Source organism: Salvelinus namaycush, chromosome 2, assembly GCF_016432855.1.
Source record: "Salvelinus namaycush isolate Seneca chromosome 2, SaNama_1.0, whole genome shotgun sequence".
Taxonomy (NCBI): domain Eukaryota; kingdom Metazoa; phylum Chordata; class Actinopteri; order Salmoniformes; family Salmonidae; genus Salvelinus; species Salvelinus namaycush.
In genome coordinates, this window is record NC_052308.1 from 43,670,233 (window position 1) to 43,695,331 (window position 25,099).

The 25,099-nt window shown below is 41.1% G+C and overlaps 1 protein-coding gene across 1 annotated transcript in view; it reads left to right on the plus strand.

The window, feature by feature from the left end:
- Positions 1-4,104: 4,104 nt before the first annotated feature.
- Positions 4,105-25,099, plus strand: part of bicd2 (bicaudal D homolog 2 (Drosophila)) — a 55,702-nt gene continuing 34,707 nt past the window's right edge. The window contains exon 1 of the mRNA XM_039013938.1: positions 4,105-6,760. Coding sequence (XP_038869866.1) covers positions 6,521-6,760 — 240 coding nt within the window. The 5' untranslated portion in view covers positions 4,105-6,520. The remainder of the gene's footprint in view (positions 6,761-25,099) is intronic.

Below are 25,099 nucleotides of genomic sequence, written 5' to 3' on the forward strand. Positions count from 1 at the left end.
GGTTAATGTGAAAATCATCAATAATGAATAGGAACAAAACACTTACATGGCTCTATTGGTGAAACTAAATACAATTTCAAATAATAATCTGTTTCTTTGATGTGGTACACAGGACAACATTCAACTCGATCAGCTTCAAGCTAACTCCAGCATCACTGATCAGCAACTCCATACATCTGACTCAGATGAAGGGCAAAGGGGCATTGACCAACATGGAGCTCATTGTTCTTGGAGTACAGCAGTATCAATCATCATTATTGGACAACCTCAGGAAGCAGATGGAGGCAGTGCTAAAGAAGCATTCAGGAAGCACATCAGGTCAACTTGAAAAAGATGCAATGGATATATGTGACAATTTCATTGGGCCTTTTGCAACAACATTTAGACAGGACAGTGTTATTAAGAAGCAGTTTAGCTGTTTGGACGCAGAGGGAATTCGAATTGCTCGAACCATATGCAGGATGAAATATGGAGGATCAAAAGACATTTTCATCAAAGACAAATTATTTCATTATGTACCATTAGTCAAAGTCTAGAACAGTTCTTATCACACCCAAGGATTTTGTCTATGGTTGAAAAGGGACCCCAGATGTGCAAGGAAAGTTTTTTTCATGACATTGTTGATGGTGCTCTTCTAAAATTACATCCCTTATTTTCAGAGAAACCAAAGGCATTGCAGATTGTTCTGTACACAGATGAAATATAGATCTGTAATCCACTAGGATAATTTGCATTAAAAAAACAAGTTGTTAATGGTGTACCACACCCTAGGATATATAAATCCAAAATACAGGTCTAAACTGGCTGCTATCAGGCTACTCGCCATGGCTAGATCAGCAGACCTCCGTCAATCTGGTGTAGATGTAATATTGAATAGAATCAAGGAAGACATGGATGCATTGTACAGTGGGGTTAAAATGCAAATTATTAACGGAGAGAAAACGATATATGGTGCCATGGTCTCTCTCTGTGGAGACACCCTGGCACAACATGAACTAGCAGGGTTCAAAGAGGGTGTGGGCTTTGCCTACAGTAAGTGCAGACACTGTGAGTGTTCTTTTGAGGACATGCAGTCACTCTTCAATGAGGATGCATATACAAAAAGGACATTGGAGAAGCATGTCAGACAGTGTGATGAAATAGAAAAGGCACAGACGGACTTGCTCCGCCACAGCCTGAGAACAACATATGGGATCAATAGAAGGAGCAAGTTAGTTGAATTCCCAGCCTTTGGTATCATACAACAAACTCTGCAAGACATTATGCATATAATTCTGGATGGCATAGCCCCATTGGAAATCAAATGTGTTTTGAATCATCTTGTTGTGTCAGGACAGATTGATCTGGACTCAGTGAATACTGCTATTCTTGGTTTCCCTTATTCCCCTCTAGATGTTAGAGATCGGCCATCCCCAATTTCTGTTAGTACATTAACGTCAAGTGATGGTAAATGAAAACAGTCATCTGGGCAAATGCTTGTCCTGCTAAGGATATTGCCATTTGTTTTGGAAAGTTTGGAAGTCAATGCATATATGACTGATAATTGAGCTAATAGAGATTGTACAGATAGTATTTGCACCTGTTCTTTCCATTGCGACTGTGTCTAGGTTGAAGTTACTCATTGAAAATCATTTGAAGCATTGGAAGGAGCTTTTTCCAGACCGCAATGTTACACCTAAACAGCATTATATGATACATTTGCCATTACAGATAAAGTCATTGTGCCCCATGGTTAGACATATGTGTATGCGGTTTGAGTCTAAACATTGTTTCTTTAAACAATGGGCTTCCAAGCTCAATTTAAAAAATATTTGCAAGTCTATGATCAATCAGAACCAAATATATGAAAGCTGCCAAAATGTTGACAGTTCAATGCACCCAATTTTTTCAAATGAAAGGGAGATGGGACCTGTATCAGAGGTTAAAGATCTACAATATTTATGTGGAAAATTGAGGGTCTTCCTAGGTTTCAATGAAGTAACCCATGCTGTATCAGTCAAATGGCTTGTAATAAATTCGAATAAATACATAACTCAGAAGTCCGTGATCTTTGCCAAAGTACTGAATGGTAATATGCCAGAATTTGGACTGGTCAAAAACATATTTCTTGTTGATTCTAGGCTTTATTGTTTGGAATATCAACCATTTCAAACTATACGCTTTGATAGAAATGTCATGGCTTATCAAGTTGAGGTCCCTCACCTTGCACAGACCACTGAGTTAGATGCTGAAAAGCTGGTTGATTTGACCTCTTATTACACAATTAGCAACAAGAGCCAAACTTATGTACAAGTCAAATACCATCTTGGGGATGTAATAGAATTGTACAACAGTTCAAATGACTCATAGTGTGTTCCCCAGATATGACAAGTGTACTGTCTTTGTTCTGTACTGTATTTTGTCTACATGATTGCTGTGCTGTGTGTAAGATTGACAATAAAACAGTGAATTCCATTTGGTCATTATCTGTTCTTAATATGTGAAGAGGTGAAAACGATAAGATGCTTGAAATAAGAAATTCTGACTTTGACAAAGCAGTTTCGTACTTGTCAGTGTTGATCAAACAGCTTTATAATTCTGGTCATTCTAGTTTCGAGCATTGAGTCACTCAGAACCAGTAATACAATCTCAGTAACAAGTTATATTATCTTATTAAGACAATTAAGGACAAAAAAGCTTGAAACAAGTGAAATGCTCCAACATACGAACTGGCTGGTAAGAAGAAATATCTTGTCAGACAAAAAAACAAGCCTTGATTTAAGATATGTAATCTTACTTAGATTTCAATTTTTGCAGTATGCAGCAGCATACAAGACATATTTGGACTCACCGTTGTTGTGCTGTGCTCACTTGTACAGGAAGGCGGTCCTTCCTGTGGGAATTTTTTTTAATCAAACTGTGTGGGATTTTTTTTTAATCAAACTTTGTCATCAAAGTCTGGCATTCTCTGGATTTTTGGTGCGTTCAATACAACTGGGAAATCTGAAGAAAAAAAACAAGGTCAAAGCCTGACGTCAGTGATCTTCAGGTTGGAGCTCTAGAAAGAGGCCAGAGTTCCCGACTTGGTATTCCGAGTCTGATGACAGTTCAAAACGTATTTTCCCAGTCAGATCTATTTTTTTCTGAGTTCCCAGTTGTCTTGAACACACTGAAGTCGGAGATTTCACAGCACACCTTCACACCTTGTACAATGTGACAAGTGGTCCTTCAACACCCAACCCTAATTCATGAGAACCATATGCAAACATACTTGCAGATATATCTACAAATTAATTTATATTTAGTTAGCTAGCTAGTTAATACATTTTTTAACTAGCTAGATAAATATCCCGGCCTTGGTGGGCTAACGCGCTCATTGACTGTAGGGTTTCCCACAGTTTTTTCCATAGACAGAGATCAAGCGCTGACAGCGCATCAACTCCCGAATTACCAATTGTCAAACATTAGAGGTCGCCAGCTTGTAGTCCTAAAACCCGGAAATAAATTACCTCTGGGTTGTTCAGCCATCCCGATGAGAAAAATCAATGGGGAAAGAATAGGGTTTGGGAATAAATGCATAAAATAAGGCCTGAGGTTAACACAGGTTTAGGATATCTTATACGTTTTGTTATATGAGATAATAGCAGTCAGTTAACATAACCTTTATGAATTAGGAAGCTTTTATGTTTTTTCTTATAATTTAATTTTTTTTATTTGAATTTTTTTTTAATCCCAAAAAGTGACATTGGCTGATGAAGATTATCTCATAGAACAAAACGTATAAAATATCCTAAACCTGTGTTCACCATAAACCTTGTTTTCAGCATTTATTCAAAAACCTTAGAAAAACGCCATTCACTTCTTAAAGGCTTTGTCCAACGAACCATGGCATATTTAGAGAAAATTATGAGGCAATGATTATGAGCTTGATCTGAAAATGTGGTTCGAGGCGCCGTATGGTCAATGAAACACAATTACGGCCCTCCGGAGGCCGGCGGAAGCCAAATGTAGCTCCTTTATTGATATGATTGGTTGACGGTACGTGAGAGCTGGACGTCCTGTATAAACACAAACTCCCTTATTTGACAACTTCCTTTACAACAGCTCCTTGCTGCTCAGCGAAGCACAAGAAGAATGACCTGATTTCTGCAGAGGCCGTATCACCCTAAATTCTGCACGGCCATTGCAGACGGTGGAATGAACATGCATAGCCTTTAATCCGTGGACCTGCGTTCTGGTCTGCCGACTGCTCCTGGATATCATGGTCTTGTCGCCTGCGTTAGATACGTGACCATTTTTTTCTCTTGCATTATTTTATGTTAAGTAGGATAGCAGCATACACAAGAAATAACTAATATTGATAACCATCTAGATGTCACCTTGATACATTTTCGGTTCCCAAAACTATAATCTGTTACGAACAGAGTGGACTAAGTTTTGTAGACTTTACCCTTTGCCAAAGTTGTAAAATAATGCGTTGTTTAGAAGGAGTGCGAAGGATAATTTACTTATTGCACATGCGCACCTCACAGAGTAGGTGTTCCTTAAACTTAAATATGCAAATGTATGCTCGAACACGCCAATAGGATCTCGCTAGCTTGTGCTTGGCTCTGCCCGCCTCCTTGCTTGTTCCGCCCTCTATGACTCATTTGTTCCCGTTTGAAATGTCAGGCAGTGGTCTATCTTGGTTTAGTTATACAAATATTTGCCCATACTCCCGGTTGCCATTGGGATGCATCTATCTGCTCACGCCCGGCACACTCATTAGGCAGGATTAGGTGTCTATGGCGGCAGATTGATGAGGGAGGGTTTTTCTGAGCTAAACTGACCAAGACGCACCTCCAACAACAACACATAAAACCTCACATAATTCTGCCCAAAAACAATGACAATTTCTCTTAACCAGTAGCATATGGGCTTTTTAGGTGAGCGCTAAATCTGCCCTTTGATAAGCAGTGCCCACTTTGTCAAAGGCAGGGGCGCAAAATATTTTGCTTGTCCATTCGCAGCGCGCCTCTCCATGGTGCTGTTGGAGAGACGCATCTCTGCAGCGTTCCGCGTTCCAATGTTCCGTCAAAATAATATCTAACATTAATCATGTTGCAGATATAGGATATTGTAGAAAAACTATGTGGCTTTTTCTGTAGCCTACAGGCTGGAGATAAAATATATGACAATGTAACGAGGACACTTTTTACATCATGCAGGTTTCTCCGATCAAATAGCCTAAACTAAATGGCGCTCAATCAATTAAATAAATGTTGATTAGGTGACCATGATGGTTCGAGGGACAGATTGGGAATTTAGCAAGGACACGAGGTTTAACACCCCTACTCTTACAATAAGTGCAACCTTTCCGTTACAATTCCAACGCTCTAACCAATAGGCTACCTGCCGCCCCAATGATTTCCACATCCACGGACATTGGTTTTTGGTCCGGTTGGGACCAAATCTTAACTTGATTTCAACGTCCAGGGATATTTAAGGTTCATTTAAGGTTCTGAATGTTTGGTTCAGTTTTGATGTGCTCCAGACCGCCTTGATTTCAACATCCACGATTGGTTGATTTTGTCCGGTCCGGAACAAATCTGAACCAATCATAGACGTCTATGTTTGGTTCAGATTTTGTCCTGTCTTGACCAGCCTTGATTTGGCCCAAACATATATGTCTATAAATTACTTATTTTCAACTTTCATTCAGGCCCGAAAATGAACCTGATTTCAACTTCCGGAAAATACATATTTTTCAACATCCGGAAAAGATGCCTTTTCAATGTCCTGGAAATATTTATTTGAAACATACAGAAAATACATTTTCATCTTTCATTCAGAACCTAAATTGAACCTAACTTCAACGTCTGGAAAATACGTCCTTTGGACGTCATTTTGCTTACTGGAACTATTCTAGTTTTGCAGGGGAACGCCATTTTTTGGTCTTGCCTAAGGCGGCAGAATGGAAAGGACCGGCCCTGCATCTACCCCCTTACTATCAGTGTTACTATCAACTCATAGTGCAGCCCAATCAGCCACGCAAAACAGCGTTGAGTGGCAGCAAATCTGTCCACTTAGCTGAGTCGCTTTCCATACACCCACTCCTTTCGAAACACCCACTCGCACAAACTCCGGTCGCCATATTGAGTTGCAGCTACCCATACTTGAGTTAGTGCCTACAAAAAGACGCCATTACTATTTCTCTCCATGGGCGTAGTCCTTCTTCCAAACATAATGGCCCTAAAACTACATCTCCCATGGCGCACAACTGTAGACCTGAAACTGTATTCCTCATAATCGATGATCTCAACTTAGTTTCCTCTCTAGTGGCATGAAGTAGGCTTGCTGGGGGAAGATAGGTACCGGGGCTATGGAGCGAGCTGAAAATACTATCTGATAACGGTATCCGCTGATAGACCGCTGAACTTTGTGTTCACATCAAAAAGTTGAGAACCCGAAGAGAGAGACAAAAACAGCCATGCAGTTCAAATACAGAAGGCACTGATTTATTTTTATATGCTTTTCTGTTGTCCTTCAAGTGCTGGCCAAGATGTCTGTGGAGGAACAGGAATATCCAGAGGCGACTCTGGTTGCAGAGGCCGGGCCGCAGTGGTTTCGGGCCGAATTAGAACGCCTATCCCGGGAGTTGAGCGAGACGACTCATGAGAAGATCCAGGCGGCGGAATACGGGCTTGCGGTGCTCGAAGAGAAGCAACTACTCAAACAGCGGTATGATGAGTTGGAGACTGAGTTCGAGACCGTTCGGCAGGAACTCGACCAGCTGAAGGAGGTAGAGTCAGGTCACAACATTCAACTACACATTTGTCAATTTTACTGACAAAGCGCACCCATTTGACTTCGTAACCGTTAATGGCTCAATTGTTTCTTACAAAGAGTACAGTCATTAGTGTACGTTTTTCATTCGATTCAGGCTAGCTATGCTATGTTGCATTACTTTGTCGAACGTTTTAAATTCAATTCAGCTGTGCTGTTATAAAGGGACAGTTCGACATTTACTGGGTTGGTGCTGTATGTGAGGTAGAAAAAACATAAGTATTTGCAGGCTAACAATAAAATACAATTCCAAATGTAATGAGTAGCCTAAGCATAGGACAATATTCTATAAGAGTAGTCACTGCAGCCTAAAGTGAATTGAAATGCATTTGCCAAAATTATATAATTAAGCCTGTCTATGCAAAATACTTCAGCAGAGAGCATGATTTAGCCACAGAGGATCATTAGCTCCTTCTAAAGCTGTGATTGAAATCACAAACGTGTAGGCCTATGGGCCGAGTTGGGAAGCCTGCAATTTGCGTTTTTTGAGATGTGGCTGTCAGTGAAAAGCAATGCATCTAAAATATGTGTGAAGATAATGTGTCTTCAGTATATTTTGAAATGTTGAGAAGAGAAGGGAGGGGTGTGTGTGACAGAGAGGCTAGCATCCCGGAGTCGCCTCTTCACTGATGAGACTGGTGTTTTGCGGGTACTATTTAATGAAGCTGCCAGTTGACGACTTGTGAGGCATGTGTTTCTCAAACTAGACACTCTGAATGTACTTGTCCTCTTGCTCAGTTGTGCACTGGGGCCTCCCAATCCTCTTTCTATTCTGATTAGAGCCAGTTTGCGCTGTTCTGTGAAGGGAGTGGTACATAGCGTTGTACGAGATCTTCAGTTTCTTGGCAATTTCTCACATGGAATAGCCTTCATTTCTCAGAACAAGAATAGGCTGATGAGTTTCAGAAGAAAGTTCTTTGTTTCTGGCCATTTTGAGCCTGTAATCGAACCCACAAATGCTGATGCTCCAGATACTCATCTAGTCCAAAGAAGGCCAGTTTTATTGCTTCTTTATTCACAACAACACTTTTCAGCTGTGCTAACATAATTGCAAAATAGTTTTCTAATGATTAAATTGCCTTTTAAAATGATAAACTTGGATTAGCTAACACAACATGCCATTGGAACACAGGAGTGATGGTTGCTGATAATGGACCTCTGTACGCCTATGTAGATATTCCATTTAAAAAGAAAATATGCCGTTTTCGAGCTACAATAGTCATTTACAACATTAACAATGTCTACACTGTATTTCTGTTCAATTTTATGTTATTTCAATGGACAAAAAAGTGCTTTTCTTTCAAAAACAAGGACATTTCTAAGTGACCCCAAACTTTTAAACGGTAGTGTATTTCCTATTACCAAGTCATTAATGGTTTCTATGCCTTTAGTTTTCCACGTGTCTGGCGTCTCTGGCCTTGTAATGTTGATGGAGGCTAAATGGATGTCTGATTTCTGATTGTCTTAACTCACCACAACTGATAAGCTGAGCTTGTCAAAATTATCTTCACCTCACACAGTAAGTCAACATAGACAGTCATTTAAAAAAAAATCCGTTGTAAATGATAACTTTTCCTCACACTATTTGAAAAATCTTTCAAACACTCTCCCCCTCGATAATCACCAGGCCTCGGTGTGAAAGAGCAAAATGTCATGCTCCGAGGATCCCATACATCCAGTGGAAATGTCATAAAGTACCCTACCTGAACACATGTCCCTTTGCGCAAAAACAGCTGTGTCTGTCTGGAGTTCACTGGAGCAGGAAACTGAGGGCCCAGAATAGGCTAGTTGATGCAATGTTGCAAGTTCGCAACCAACAGCATAGGGCCGGCCTTCATATATCATATATATTCACTGGTGCTGGACCCAGTAAGACAGAAAGAAAGGGAGGCAGACCGGCGGAATATCTATAGAGAGATGAAAGAACCTGCATTTTCATCAGGACATATATCTTCTTTATGTATTTTTACTTAGTTGACAATGGAAGTTGTAGGCCTACTGCTACGTTTGCCTAGGCTATCTATATTTTATTTAGCCGCCAATGGCTCACGGTGAATCAATGTGTCTAAATGGCAGAGGCTGGTGCTCTCGTATTAGTGGAATTTTAACTTTCAGATTGGTATGATTTTTGTGTTATTATCCACGTGACAATGATTTTGACTCGCGAAAACGTTATTATTAAAATGAAACTGTTTCACGAAAATGTGCATATGAAAATCATACATGTCATGCAGATCGGTAGAAATGGTAGGATACATTGTAAGCTTCCCCAAATGTGAAACTCATACTTAACTCACGCGCCTAAGAACAGACTATTGTTAAGAGTGCACATTTCTTTGTACTGCATAATTACAACGTGTGAGAGCGATAAGGAGAGGGGTGTTGTAACTTAAGATTGTGCGTATTAAAACTGAGCATAAATGGACAGCTATGTGGAGAAAAGCGCTCACCTCGATCCAGCACCAATAGGTGGAAAGCACCACTCGCTGGGCAATCCCCAGCACTGTGTTGCTTGCCATGGGAAGGAGCATGCCTGCGAGCCAAGGGGGCGAGAGAATGCCATGTTCCTTATTTGATATTGTTCCCTTATCGCCAAGTTTAGAATTATAAACTAATAGAAAACAGAAGTGTAGAACTAATTGTGAGCACTGCTTCAGATCACTTGATATCCACTACAATTGGGAGAAAAGGGAGAGGGACAGAGAGGGAGAGAGAGACCCGACTTAAATCAAACTAAACTGTCTATTGCACAACAGAGGGTGTGTCCAAAATCCCACAACTGAATAGATAAGAGCATACCGCTTACAAAACAGAGCTAAGATCTCTCCATGCAGAATATATAATTAACCCATGTTTTTTTCTCTCCCCTACCCGAATCCCATTATCATTATCATCAAGAATGCAACAGAAAACACACATTCTTACTGGGGAGGGGGTGGGCTGGTCTAACCCGAGGTGTCATGAAAAAAAAGCAGTATAGGGTCGTCGTGGTGTCGGCTTGAGGGGGAATATAAACGTGACTATAAACGAAGAGAATTCTCTTGGGAGGTAATACCGTCGGCATTTGATTGAGAGGTATTCTAGGTCGGGTGAACAAAAGGACTTGAGTTTCTGTATGTTTTCATAATCACACAATGAGTAGTTAATCATGAAACATACATCCCAGCCTTTGTTCTTCCTGGAGAGTTCTTTATTCTTGTCTGCGCGATGTACTGAGAATCCAGATGGCTGTATGGACGGGGACAGTGTATCCCGAGAGAGCCCTGTTTCCGTGAAACAGAGTATGTTACAATCCCTGATATCTCTCTGGAAGGAGATCCTCGCCCTGAGCTCGTCTACTTTATTATCCAGAGACTGTACATTAGCGAGTAACATACTCGGATGCGGTGGATGGTGTGCATGCCTCCTGAGTCGGAATAGAAGTCCAGTCTGAATACTTCTTCTCCGCCGGCGGTGTTTTGGAGCAGCCTCTGGAAAAAGTTCAATTGCCCTGGGGGGTACGAGCAAAGGATCTAATTCGGGAAAGTCGTATTCCTGGTCGTAATGCTGGTGAGTTACCACCACTCTGATATCCAAAAGTTCTTTCCGGCTGTATGTATTAACACAAAAAAATGTAGTAATACAAAATAACAATAACAAGGCTATATACACGGGTACTGGTACTGAGTCAATGTGCAGGGGTACGGGTTAGTCAAGGTAATATATACATAGTGGTAAAGTTACTATGCATAGATAGTAAACAGAGAGTAGCAGCTCTGTGTGTGTGGTGTCAATATACGTCTGTGAGTGTGTGTGTGGTTAGAGTCCAGTGAGTGTATTTGAGCCTGTGCAAGAGTCAGTGCAAAATAATTATAATATAAGGGGGTTAATTTCTTGACGCACGGATCCCTTTAGCGGGATCATTTTCATCATCAACCGCTGAATTGCAGAGCGCCAAATTTAAAAAAAATTGGTAAAAATATTTATATTCAAGAAATCACAAGTGCAATATAGCAAAACACAGTTTAGCTTGTTGTTAATCCACCTGTCGTGTCAGATTTTGAAAATATGCTTTACAGCGAAAGCAATCCAAGCGTTTGTGAGTTTATCGATCACTAGACAAAACATTACGAACACCTAGCAGCAATGTAGATTGGTCACGAAAGTCAGAAAAGCAATAAAATGAATCGCTTACCTTTGATGGTCTTCGGATGTTTGCACTCACGAGACTCTGTTACACAATAAATGTTCCTTTTGTTCGATAAAGATTATTTTTATATCAAAAAACCTCCATTTGTTTGGCGCGTTATGTTCAGTATTCCACAGCCTTAGGCAGGTCATCAAGGGTTGACGAAAATTCCAAATAGTATCCGTAAAGTTCGTAGAAACATGTCAAACGTTTTTAATAATCAATCCTCAGATTGTTTTTAACATAAATAATCAATAATATTTCAACCGGACTGTAAACTATTCAATACAGGAGAGAAAGAAAATGTCGAGCTGCCAGTGTCGCGCAGATGAACTAATGGAAGGACATCCGTCTATCCACTGACGCGATTTGATAAATCTCGCAAATTTTTCAGAATAAAAGCTTGAAACTATGTCTAAAGACTGTTCACACCCTGAGGAAGCCATTGGAAAATGAATCTGGTTGATATCCCTTTAACCTGTTTGGGCTGCAGCCCGACACCGGTACACTTATGACAACATCCAGCTCAAGTGCAGGGCGCGAAATTCAAAAGATATATTTTTTTAAATATTTAACTTTCACACATTAACAAGTCCAATACAGCATATGAAAGGTACACATCTTGTGAATCAAGCCAACATGTCCGATTTTTAAAATGTTTTACAGGGAAGACACAATATGTAAATCTATTAGCTAACCACGTTAGCAAAAGACACCACTTTTCTTACTCCATCAGTTTTTTACTCCATCAGTAGCTATCACAAATTCGACCAAATAAAGATATAAATAGCCACTAACCAAGAAACAACTTCATCAGATGACAGTCTGATAACATATTTATTGTATAGCATATGTTTTGTTAGAAAAATGTGCATATTTCAGGTATAAATCATAGTTTACATTGCAGCTACAGTCAGAAATTGCACCGAAAGCAGACAGAAAAATTACAGACACCAACGCCAAATAACTAAATACTCATCATAAAACATTTCTGAAAAATACATAGTGTACAGCAATTGAAAGACAGGCATCTTGTGATTCCAGACAATATTTCCGATTTATCAAGTGTTTTACAGCGAAATCACAATATAGCGTTATATTAGCGTAGCCACAATAGCCAGAAACACTTGGGCGCCGACGACCAGTTCACATGCATGACAGATATTAGAAATAGCATCATAAAATGTTTCTTACTTTTGGTGATCTTCCGTCAGAATGTTGGACAAGGTGTCCTTTGTCCAGAACAGTCGTTGTTTGGATCTGGAACGGCAAATTTCCCTCTTGATTTAGCATGGGCACTTGCCAAGTGGCACGGATCTCTCCAACGTCAACAAAGTCAGAGAACGGAACACGGCAAAACTCCCGAAAAAATTTCAATAATCTGATTAAACTATATTGAAAAAAACATACTTTACGATGATATGGTCACATGTATCAAATAAAATCTAAACCGGAGATGTTAGTCGTCCATAACGACAGCTAAACAGAAGGCAAATCCATGTCCCCTTTCGCGCGCGCCAGAAACAGGAAATGGACGGTCACGTCATTCAAAGAGCTTTAATTCCACCTCAGACCAAGATAAACACGAAATTTCTTCTCTCACCGCCTCTTGACAACCAGGGGAAGGTGTATGAAGTGTACGTAGACTCTTACGTATCATGCCCATGTATAGGCAGGAAGTTGAACAGAGCATCGATTTCTGACATTCCACTTCCTGGTCAGGAAATGTGCTGCAGAATGAGTTCTGTTTCACTCAGAGAAATAATTCAAACGGTTTTAGAAACTAGAGAGTGTTTTCTATCCAATAGTAATAATAATATGCATATTGTACGAGCAAGAATTGAGTACGAGGCCGTTTGAAATGGGCACGATTTAACTGGCTACTCAATACTGCCCCTTGCAGCCATAAGAAGTTAAATGGACAAAAGGCAGGCAATGGAACAGTGATTTTTCAAAATAAGAGTCACTTCCTCAGGTTTTCGCCTGCAAAATCAGTTCTGTTATACCCACAGACAATATTTTGACAGTTTTGGAAACTTTAGAGGGTTTTCTATCCTACTCTGTCAATTATATGCATATTCTAGCATCTGGACCTGAGAAATAGGCAGCTTACATTGGGAACGTTATTTTTCCAAACATAAAAATTCTGCCCCATAGCTTCAAGAGGTTATTGCAAATAGTCCAAGTAGCCGTTTGATTAACTGTTCAGTCTTATGGCTTGGGGGTAGAAGCCGTTAAGGAGTCTTTTGGTCCCAGACTTAGAGCTCCGGTACCGCTTGCCGTGCGTTAGCAGAGAGTATAGACTGTGACTTTGGTAGCTGCAGTCTTTGACAATTTGTAGGGCCTTCCTCTGACACCGCCTGGTGTAGAAGTCCTGGATGGAAGGTAGCTCGGCCCCAGAGATGTACTGGGCTGTACCCACTACCCTCTGTCGGATGCCGAGCAGTTGCCATACCAAGCGGTGATGCACCCAGTCAAAATGCTCTCGATGGTGTAGCTGTGGAACTTTTTGAGGATCTGAGGTCCCATCTCTTTTCAACCTTTTGAGGGGAATAGGCGTTGTCGTGCCCTCTTCACGGCTGCCTTGGTGTGTTTGGACCATGATAGGTCCTTAGTATTGTGGACACCAATGAACTTGAAGCTCTCGACCCGCTCCACTACAGCCCCGTCGATGTGAATGGGGGCATGCTCAGCCCTCCTTTTATCATGCAGTCCACGAACCGCTCCTTTGTCTTGCTCACATTTAGGGTGAGGTTGTTGTCCGGGCACCACACTGCCAGGTCTCTGACCTGCTCCCTATGGGCTGTCTCATCATCGGTGATCCGGCCTACCACCGTTGTGTCGTCGGCAAACTTAATGATGGTGTTGTAGTCGTGCGTGGCCACACAGTAGTGGATGAACAAGGAGTACAGGAGGGGACCAAGCACACACTCCTGAGGGGCCCCTGTGTTGAGGGTCAGTGTGGCGGATGTGTTGTTGCCTACTCTCAACACCTGGGGGCGGCCCGTCAGGAAGTCCAGAATCCATTTGCAGACCAGCCTTTCAATGCATTTCATGGCTACAGATGTGAGTGCTACGGTGCGGTAGGCATTTAGGCAGGTTACCTTGGTGTTCTTTGGCACAGGGACTATGATGGTCTGCTTGAAAAATGTAGGTGTTACAGACTGGGTCAGGGAGAGGTTGAACATGTCAGTGAAGACCCTTGCCAGCTGTTCAGCGCATGCTCTGAGTACACATCCTGGTAATCCGTCCTGAGGCCTTGTGAATGTTGACCTGTTTAAAGGTCTTACTCACATCAGCTACGGAGAGCGTGATCACACAGTCGTTTGAACAGCCGGTGCTCTCATACATGGTTCAGTGTTGCTTGGCTCGAAGCGAGTATAAAAGGTATTTATTATGTATTCATATAAAGAATTTGTGGCGTTGAATGCTTTAATGTGTGGTATGATTTCTAGTTAGCCTATTGCAGATCTTGACAAATGATACACCTCCCACTATTGTCACTATGAATAGTGCATTTAGGGCAGGATAGGCTGTTAGACTGGTAGACTATACAAACCTGTGGTATAGTAAAAGTAAGCACAGAGAAAAGTGTAGTGCGTAAGGGAAGTACCAAAACACCTTTATATAGGGGTGGTGCATGCAAACAGATGAGGAAATGTGGCTAGGATGTAAGAAATTATATAGTACAACCTGCAAAAGAGCGAATATAAAACAGGGAAAAAACACACTACCCTCCCGTGTGCCCAATTTAAAAAAAAAAAACACACGTCCCTCCCGAAAGCAAAAAAAAAAAGCTAATTGAATCGAGTTGAGGAGGAAACTGACACCATTGCAGCCTGAATGGAGGATGTTTTATGTACCAGCCGGTCCATGGGTGACACGAGTGTATTACCAGCTGGGCTGACTGTGTCGACACCTAGAGGTAATACGACATCAGGAAGAACTCTCTAGGGGTCTCGGTGCTAGAAGTTTGTTAGCCTACTTTAATAACATCAAAGTTGGCCTACTGTGACAAAAGACGAGGAAAACATTCAAAAAGACAGAACACTAACTTCAGGCAAGAGTGTAGATGTTTTCAGATGTTTACAAACACATACGTGTGTGTGTGTGTGTTAGTATTATTTGGGAAAATGTGGGTGATATTTGAATATCCTTGTTAAAGTTATTATCTCTGCATGACATCTATCAGCAATAACCACACCAGTCCCAACTTGCTCTTTGTTTGACAGTGGAAATTGTTGTGGTGGAGGCCAGTACTATATTTAAAGCCAGTCAGCCCCATGCTGGCTTTGCCTCTGCCAGAGAAAGGTTTCCCTGCCTCAGGCTTCTCCAATTGGAGAACAACAGTCGAGTTGTTTGGCTGGTTTTGATCAGGTTTGCACTAATGCTTTAGGCTTCTCTCTGAGTGACTAGGGCCTCTATCTTGTGAATCCTGTTGCAGTTTATCGCTGCTTCATAGGGGCTAGTACCCACTGTTGAACAGGGCTGGAGTACAGAGGCCAAGCTAGGTCCAGCCCATGTCTTTATGTCATTTATGGGGATTTTAGTCACCCTGAAGCATGTGTCCCTCTCCCGACAAAATGGCTTGCAGTATACTGAAATCAACAGTAAGGCTATGTCTTAGAGCTAAGCAACAACATTCTCACAGAATTCTGACTATGGTGCTCTAGCAGAATGACAGCATTTATAGCCACACAGCGCAACTTGTTATCATGGCAACTTCACTAGCATTGTTGATGTTTATCTCTATCAAGAATAGCTAATTTGTGACCCGATTCAGGAAACTAGGCGTATGTCGCAAGTCACAACTTCACAGGAGAGCCGTTTGAACGTAAACAATTATTTTTTTATCAAAATGTGTTTTTTGGCATAAATGCCTTCTAGAACATGTGAACTTTCATGTGCCTTAATAACAAACTCGTATGCCATCTGTTAATACGAATACAATTGTTAAATTACGAGCCTTGTTGGTTAAGCCACAGAAAAAGGCAGTAACCTTCCCACTAACCATGATTGGCTGAGATAATGAGTGGGCTGGACATGCCGAGAGATGAGTTGGGATTGGTCTGCCATATAGAAGGCTTCTGTCTATTTGAGCTCGTCAGTCTGTGTTGGTAATCCTGTTGAACGTGGTTCTTTAAAAAATGTATTGTGTAGTGGAGCTGCATACGTGTGGTTCTCCACTTTCTGGAGGATCAAGTTTTGAAATCAGTGGAATTAGAGTATGATAGCTAAAAGAGTTGGAGAAAACACCTGTCTCCGGATTACATCTTCAAACTAAGGGCAACCATGGTATGGCGTTCCTGACAGGGAGACGCGTGATGATGTATACAGGCAAGATAGTCAAGCGACAGCTAGCTACATTTTCAGATATTACACGTTTCTAATTTTGACAAAGTAGTTTCATTTCAAGCTAAAGTGTACTGTTAGCTAGCTATCTAACGTTAGCTGGCTGGCTCCCTAGCTAATGTTATTATTAGTTTCCCAGGGCCATTTGCTTTTCTAGTTAGAGCCTCATCAATCAATCAAATTTATTTAGATAGCCCTTTTTACATCAGCCGACGTCACAAAGTGCTGTACAGAAACCCAGCCTAAAACCCCAAACAGCAAGCAATGCAGATGTAGAAGCACGGTGGCTAGGAAAAACTCCCTAGGAAGGCCAGAAACTAGGAAGAAACCTAGAGAGGAACCAGGCTCTGAGGGTTGGCCAGTCCTCTTCTGGCTGTGCCGGGTGGAGATTGAACGTTTATAACGGAACATGGCCAAGATGCCAAGATAAACGTTCATAGATGACCAGCAGGGTCAGATAATAATAATTAGAGGACGACCGATTTATGATTTTTCAACGTCGATACCGATTTATTGGAGGACCAAAAAAAGCTAATACCGACAATTACAACAATACTGAATGAACAATGAACACTTTTATTTTAACTTAATATAATACATAAATAAAATCTATTTAGTCTCAAATAAATAATGAAATATGCTCAATTTGGTTTAAATAATGCAAAAACACGGTGTAGGAGAAGAAAGTAAAAGTGCAATATGTGCCATGTAAAAAAGCTAACATTTAAGTTCCTTGCTCAGAACATGAGAACAGGTGGTTCAATATTCCCAGTTAAGAAGTTTTAGGTTGTAGTTATTATAGGAATTATGACGCGTCGACAATTTCTCTCTATACCATTTGTATTTCATATACCTTTCACTATTGGATGTTCTAATAGGCACTTTAGTATTGCCAGCCTAATCTCGGGAGTTGATAGGCTTGAAGTCATAAACAGCGCTGTGAAGCAAGCATTGCTAAGAGCTGCTCGAAAACGCAGTAAAGTTTGAATGAATGCTTACGAGCCTGCTGCCGCCTACCACCGCTCAGACTGCTCTATCAAATCGTAGACTTAATTATAATATAATAAACACAGAAATTCGAGCCATTAATATGATCAAAAACGTAAACTATCATTTCGAATACAAAATGTATATTCTTAGTGAAATACGGATCCGTTCCGTATTTTATCGAACGGGCGGCAACCCTAACTCTAAAACCCCAACCCTAACTCTGTTACATTGCACAACCTTCAATGTTATGTCATAATTATGTAATACTCTGACAAATTAGTTCGCAACGAGCCAGGCGGCCCAAAATGTTGCATATACCCTGACTCTGCGTGCACGCAGATCACACAATTTCCCTAATTAATATTGCCTGCTAACAATAATTTCTTTTAACTAAATATGCAGGTTTAAAAAAAATATACTTCTGTGTATTGATTTTAAGAAAGGCATCGATGTTTATGGTTGGGTACATTCGTGCAACGATTGTGCTTTTTTTGCAGATGTGCTTTTGTTAAATCATCCCCCGTTTGGCGAAGTAGGCTGTGATTCGATAAAAAATTGATTATATGCAATGCAGGACAAGCTAGTTAACCTAGTAATATCATCAACCATGTGTAGTTAACTAGTAATCATGTGAAGATTGATTGTTTTTTATAAGAAGTTTAATGCTAGCTAGTAACATACATTGGCTCTTTGCTGCAGTCGCGTAACAGGTGGTCAGCCTGTCACGCAGTTTCCTCGTGGAATGCAATGTAATCGGCCATAATCGGCATCCAAAAATGCAGATTACCGATTGTTATGAAAACTTGAAATCGGGCCCTAATTTATCGGCCATGCCGATTAATCACTCGACCTCTAGTAATAATCACAGTGGTTGTAGAGGGTGCAACAGGTCAGCACCTCAGTAGTAAATGTCATTTGGCTTTTCATAGCTGATCATTCAGAGTTAGAGACAGCAGGTGCGGTAGCGAGAGAGTCCAAAACAGCAGGTCCATGACAAGGTAGCACGTCCAGTGAAGAGGTCAGGGTTCCATAGCTGCAGGCAGAACAGTTGAAACTGGAGCAGCAGAATGACCAGGTGGACTGCGGACAGCAAGGAGTCATCAGGCCAGGTAGTCCTGAGGCATGGTCCTAGGGCTCAGGTTCTCCGAGAGAAGAGAGAGAGAAAGATTGAAAGAGAGAATTAGAGGGAGCATACTTAAATGCACACAGGACACTGGATAAGACATGATAAATACTCCAGATTTAACAGACTAGCTGACCCCGACACAAACTATTGCAGCATAAATACTGGAGGCTGAGACAGGAGGGGTTGGGAGACACTGTGGCCCTGTCCGACGATACCCCCGGACAGGGCCAAACAGGCAGGATATAACCCCACCCACTTTGCCAAGGCACAGACCCCACACCACTACAGGGGTATCTTCAACCACCATTCTACTACCCTGAGACAAGGCCAAGTATAGCCCACGAAGACCTCCTCCACGGCACGAACCCGAGGGGGGCGCCAACCCAGACAGGAAGATCACTTCAGTGACTCAACCCACTCAAGTGACGCACCCCTCCTGTTAGCTAGCTGACATTGAACCTGGTTGGTTAGCTTCGAGCACTGTGGCATTGTTCATTGTTGTTTAACTAGCTAACGTTAGCTGGCTGGCTCGTTAGCTAACGTTACGTGACGTGTGTACAACGCCCGTTGAATATGGCCAGAGTCAGTAAATGTCTGCAAAAAAGCGTCATGAAATTGTTGCCAGCAGAGCTGGTTAGGCTGTTTTCATGTTATCCAGAGTTAAACAAATCATCGGCCAGAGCGTCAGGTATGCGTTCCGAGAGCGAAACGAGATAGGTGGGGCTAAATCTTAAGAAGGTGTGAACGATACTGAATGGGTGTAGACAAAGAGGAGCTCTTCACTAGCTACCAAAACATTCAAAGACCATTTTTCTCAAAAGTGAGTTTACAAGTTGATCAACTTTCAAAGCAGAATTACTTTCCCATTGTTCCTCAAATGCAGTGTATGATATACCTCTGAGTAGCTCTGAGTCTCTACTTTTATCCAATGTATAAAAAAAAACATAATTTCAAATTTCAAAGACCGAATCCAGGTGGTGAGTCACATTTCTGTTGTCATTTATCTCAAGCATATTGATGCTAAATCCACTCCAATGTAGCTAATATCTGAATACATTGTAGACAGCCTCAATATTGAACTTTGTGTGAGAGACAGAGGGAAATAAAAGAGCATGAGTTCCCAGGCCAAGCATCAAGCATGTCTGTCCCTTGTATTGTATGTATACCTCAATATTCTCTCTCTCGCTCTCTCTCTCGCTGACACACAGAGCCTATGTTCTTACTCACAGACACTTGACAGGGCTTGACACTTGTCCTCTTGTCGAACAAGAAGAATTTCGATTGAAGTTGTCCGAATGGACAAGTAAAAAAAATCCCAATATCAAACAATTACTTCGATCAGATTTGGATCAGAGGTGCTAACATTGGAAAAATATTCAGATCTATTTTTCATAGGCCTATACATAAATAAAAAAGCCTACATGTCAAAGTGTAGGTGATATGCATATTGGCTACAGCCTCATGTCCAAACCGATGCTGACATGAGGCGCAATAAAATGTATCCGAACATTAATGAGACTTTTAATTGCATAAATATAGGCTAAATGCCAGTGATGTTTGACAAATATATAAAGGGTAATTCACTTTTTAACGTCTAAAGGCTTGATTCTGTCGACATACTCGAGGCACGGTTCGTTCAGCTCAAATGGTCATAAGACCGGAGAGTGAAGGACAGTGCCTGTTGCGCACCCCACATCACCCACCTTGAATCTGAGCGAAGGTGGACAGCATTATGAAACAATTTAACCATAAACAGGATGTTTTATGTCATTTTATGACACGTCTTGTTTCAGTATGCCATTGAAACCAGCATTTTTCTCATGTTCTATTAGTTTTCAAATCAACTTTATTTTATTGTCCAGCAGCCAAAGGCACAATTCTAGTCATATTAGTAACCCATACTAGTTGATGCATCTTTAGATCTCCCCTCTTATTTTCTAATGGATATTTTTTTTATCTCTGCCACATAAAACCGCTCACATGCAGTGCACGTTTGAGAATTATTTTCCCGCTAATTGTATTTTGGAACATTTGCCCGTAGCCTACAGGCGTGTGCATTGTTGAGCTTATAATATGAGGAAATAAAACTGTCAACATTTTTAAGCTAAACGATCTGATCTGTTGCATAAGCGTCATTGCTTTTTTTAAAAACATTTTATTAGGTGCAGTGTTTGTATGAATTTTGGATGTCTTCCCAGAGCTGTCCCAGAGTCTGTAGACATATTTTTTTATCGTCCCAGGGATGAAGGGACGCCCTTAACTTCGAGCCCTGGAGGGAATCGATTTATAAAGACATTTGGTCGTAATTGTAATGTTACCCTGTTAAGTGAAATATGTTTTAGGCTACCAAGGGTGGCCAACCATTCTTCAGGAGAGCCTTAATGGCCAGTGTTAAATTGAGACAGGTTTTGAATATGCAAAGTTGCCAATAGGCAGTGTATAGCCTACATTTGTGTCTGATTCTCTATGCTAAAAAATATAGTCATGCATTTTATTTTGTAAAGTGGATCCTTGCATCGTACAATGATGTAAAAATTGTGTTAGAGAGAGAACATTTTTGGGGGACAAGTGACTTGAGCTTTTGGACCCCCAAAGAATCTGTCCTACTTGTCCAAAGGACAAGTGCCTAAAAAAGTTGTCAAGCCCTGCTTAATTGTTTGGGTAATCCATTCAACTGTATGCTCTAATCTTTTCTAAACAGCCCTAAATAAAGGTCTAAATCTAAATCTCCCACTGGGTTCTAAGAGGATGTATCCTCCTTCATGGCCTGGCCCTGGGAATATGCCAAGAGCAGGGGGGTGGGGGGGACTAAGACTTGTGGGACTTGTAGTGTCATTGAGAAAGGATCTATTTGTCGTCTCAGTAGTTCACACACCAGGACCAGCGTTACAGGGTATGGGGCCACCATTAAGCTCATGCCTCTGCTGATTGAACTAGCCTACAACAGAATGAAAAACAGACTTCTTTATTCAGATACATTGCACTACTTTTACTATGTACTGCGATTTGGTGTGAAAACAAAGACCTAGGAGGACACATTTCAGTTGAATGCATTCAGTTGTACTAGTTGACTAGTTGTTTCCCTTGAGTTTGAGAAAGAGGGAGAGAGGCGGCAGATGGGATGGGTAGAACCAAGCTAGTAGGCTCACCTCACTCCTGTAAACGCACTTCTGTACAACCGAAACAGTTCGGCGCAGTTCATGTTTACATATTATGACGACATTTTGTGACGTTTTGGTTCGTTTAGTTTTTTTTGGGCTGTTTGGGCACACATTATTCTCGAGGCAAGCTGAATTTGGTAGCCGAAGTCTACACCCCCTCGTCGGCGATTGGTCAACCGTAGGGATTCTTCAACGACTCGTCCTCATGCACAGTTTTTCACTTGAGAAATACCGCATCAAACATCCTAGTCAGATGCAAAATTGCGTGACTAAGATCTCCTCGGCAAAAAACGTCAAAATGAATGACAGATTTCTTGAGTTATCATACAGTAGAGAAATTCTGACTCATTTGAGGAAGTTTATACCGGCTACGGTGTCTCAAAATGGACAAAAGTACTATTGCCGCTTTTTTCTTGTTTTTCAAGTGAAGGTCTTCTATGGGAGTATGCGAGGCTAGGCGCCAGCCGAACTGAAGCACGCTGACGCCTTTACACACATTCCCACACTAGCACCCTCTCCTTCCTTGAATTCCCAGGTCAGCAAAACCATAGCTTAGTTAACACATGTTTATATGCTGACCTTTACGTGAACCGCTTACAGTACGTCCGTGTAGGATTGTCTGTTCCTGTGAAACATGGATGCACACACACTCACACACTGAGTGTACGTTAGGTACGTGGACATGGGTTTAGACACAGGTGGAGGTAGTTAAGACTAAGCTCCTCATGTCTCGGACAGACGTGTCTCCCGCCTCCCTTCGACTCTACTGCTCCAAACACACTTCAGGAACTTGTAGAGAAAAAAAGGAGGAAGGGAAGCGCTGCTAAGGTACACAATAGTAGGTTTTGGAAGACAGATGCTGCTAAGGTACACAATAGTAGGTTTTGGAAGACATAAGCTACTAAGGTATACAATAGTAGGTTTTGGAAGACATAAGCTGCTAAGGTACACAATAGTAGGTTTTGGAAGACATAAGCTGCTAAGGTATACAATAGTAGGTTTTGGTAGACATAAGCTGCTAAGGTACACAATAGTAGGTTTTGGTAGACATAAGCTGCTAAGGTATACAATAGTAGGTTTTGGTAGACAGATGCTGCTAAGGTATACAATAGTAGGTTTTGGTAGACAGATGCTGCTAAGGTACACAATAGTAGGTTTTGGTAGACAGATGCTACTAAGGTACACAATAGTAGGTTTTGGTAGACATAAGCTACTAAGGTACACAATAGTAGGTTTTGGAAGACATAATCTGCTAAGGTACACAATAGTAGGTTTTGGAAGACATAATCTGCTAAGGTATACAATAGTAGGTTTTGGTAGACATAATCTGCTAAGGTACACAATAGTAGGTTTTGGAAGACATAATCTGCTAAGGTATACAATAGTAGGTTTTGGTAGACATAAGCTGCTAAGGTACACAATAGTAGGTTTTGGTAGACAGATGCTGCTAAGGTATACAATAGTAGGTTTTGGTAGACAGATGCTGCTAAGGTATACAATAGTAGGTTTTGGTAGACAGAAGCTACTAAGGTACACAATAGTAGGTTTTGGAAGACAGAAGCTACTAAGGTACACAATTAGTAGGTTTTGGTAGACCGAAGCTGCTAAGCTACACAATAGTAGGTTTTGGTAGACCGAAGCTGCTAAGCTACACAATAGTAGGTTTTGGTAGACCGAAGCTGCTAAGCTACACAATAGTAGGTTTTGGAAGACAGAAGCTACTAAGGTACACAATAGTAGGGTTTGGAAGACAGAAGCTGCAAAGGTACACAATTAGTAGGTTTTGGTAGACCAAAGCTACTAAGGTACAGAATAGTAGGTTTTGGAAAACCGAAGCTGCTAAGGTATACAATAGTAGGTTTTGGTAGACATAAGCTGCTAAGGTACACAATAGTAGGTTTTGGAAGACATAATCTGCTAAGGTATACAATAGTAGATTTTGGTAGACATAAGCTGCTAAGGTACACAATAGTAGGTTTTGGTAGACATAAGCTGCTAAGGTATACAATAGTAGGTTTTGGTAGACAGATGCTGCTAAGGTACACAATAGTAGGTTTTGGAAGACAGAAGCTACTAAGGTACACAATAGTAGGTTTTGGAAGACAGAAGCTACTAAGGTACACAATTAGTAGGTTTTGGTAGACCGAAGCTACTAAGGTACACAATAGTAGGTTTTGGTAGACAGAAGCTACTAGGGTACACAATAGTAGGTTTTGGAAGACAGAAGCTACTAAGGTACACAATAGTAGGTTTTGGAAGACAGAAGCTACTAAGGTACACAATTAGTAGGTTTTGGTAGACCGAAGCTGCTAAGCTACACAATAGTAGGTTTTGGTAGACCGAAGCTGCTAAGCTACACAATAGTAGGTTTTGGTAGACCGAAGCTGCTAAGCTACACAATAGTAGGTTTTGGAAGACAGAAGCTGCAAAGGTACACAATTAGTAGGTTTTGGTAGACCAAAGCTACTAAGGTACAGAATAGTAGGTTTTGGAAAACCGAAGCTGCTAAGCTACACAATAGTAGGTTTTGGAAGACAGAAGCTACTAAGGTACACAATAGTAGGTTTTGGAAGACAGAAGCTACTAAGGTACACAATTAGTAGGTTTTGGTAGACCGAAGCTGCTAAGCTACACAATAGTAGGTTTTGGTAGACCGAAGCTGCTAAGCTACACAATAGTAGGTTTTGGTAGACCGAAGCTGCTAAGCTACACAATAGTAGGTTTTGGAAGACAGAAGCTGCAAAGGTACACAATTAGTAGGTTTTGGTAGACCAAAGCTACTAAGGTACAGAATAGTAGGTTTTGGAAAACCGAAGCTGCTAAGCTACACAATAGTAGGTTTTGGAAGACAGAAGCTACTAAGGTACACAATAGTAGGTTTTGGAAGACAGAAGCTACTAAGGTACACAATTAGTAGGTTTTGGTAGACCGAAGCTGCTAAGCTACACAATAGTAGGTTTTGGAAGACAGAAGCTACTAAGGTACACAATTAGTAGGTTTTGGTAGACCGAAGCTGCTAAGCTACACAATAGTAGGTTTTGGTAGACCGAAGCTGCTAAGCTACACAATAGTAGGTTTTGGAAGACAGAAGCTACCAAGGTACACAATAGTAGGTTTTGGAAGACAGAAGCTACTAAGGTACACAATTAGTAGGTTTCGGTAGACCGAAGCTGCTAAGCTACACAATAGTAGGTTTTGGTAGACCGAAGCTACTAAGGTACACAATAGTAGGTTTTGGAAGACAGAAGCTACTAAGGTACACAATAGTAGGTTTTGGAAGACATAAGCTACTAAGGTACACAATTAGTAGGTTTTGGAAGACAGAACCTGCTAAGGTATACAATAGTAGGTTTTGGTAGACAGATGCTGCTAAGGTACACAATAGTAGGTTTTGGAAGACAGAAGCTACTAAGGTACACAATTAGTAGGTTTTGGTAGACCGAAGCTGCTAAGCTACACAATAGTAGGTTTTGGTAGACCGAAGCTACTAAGGTACAC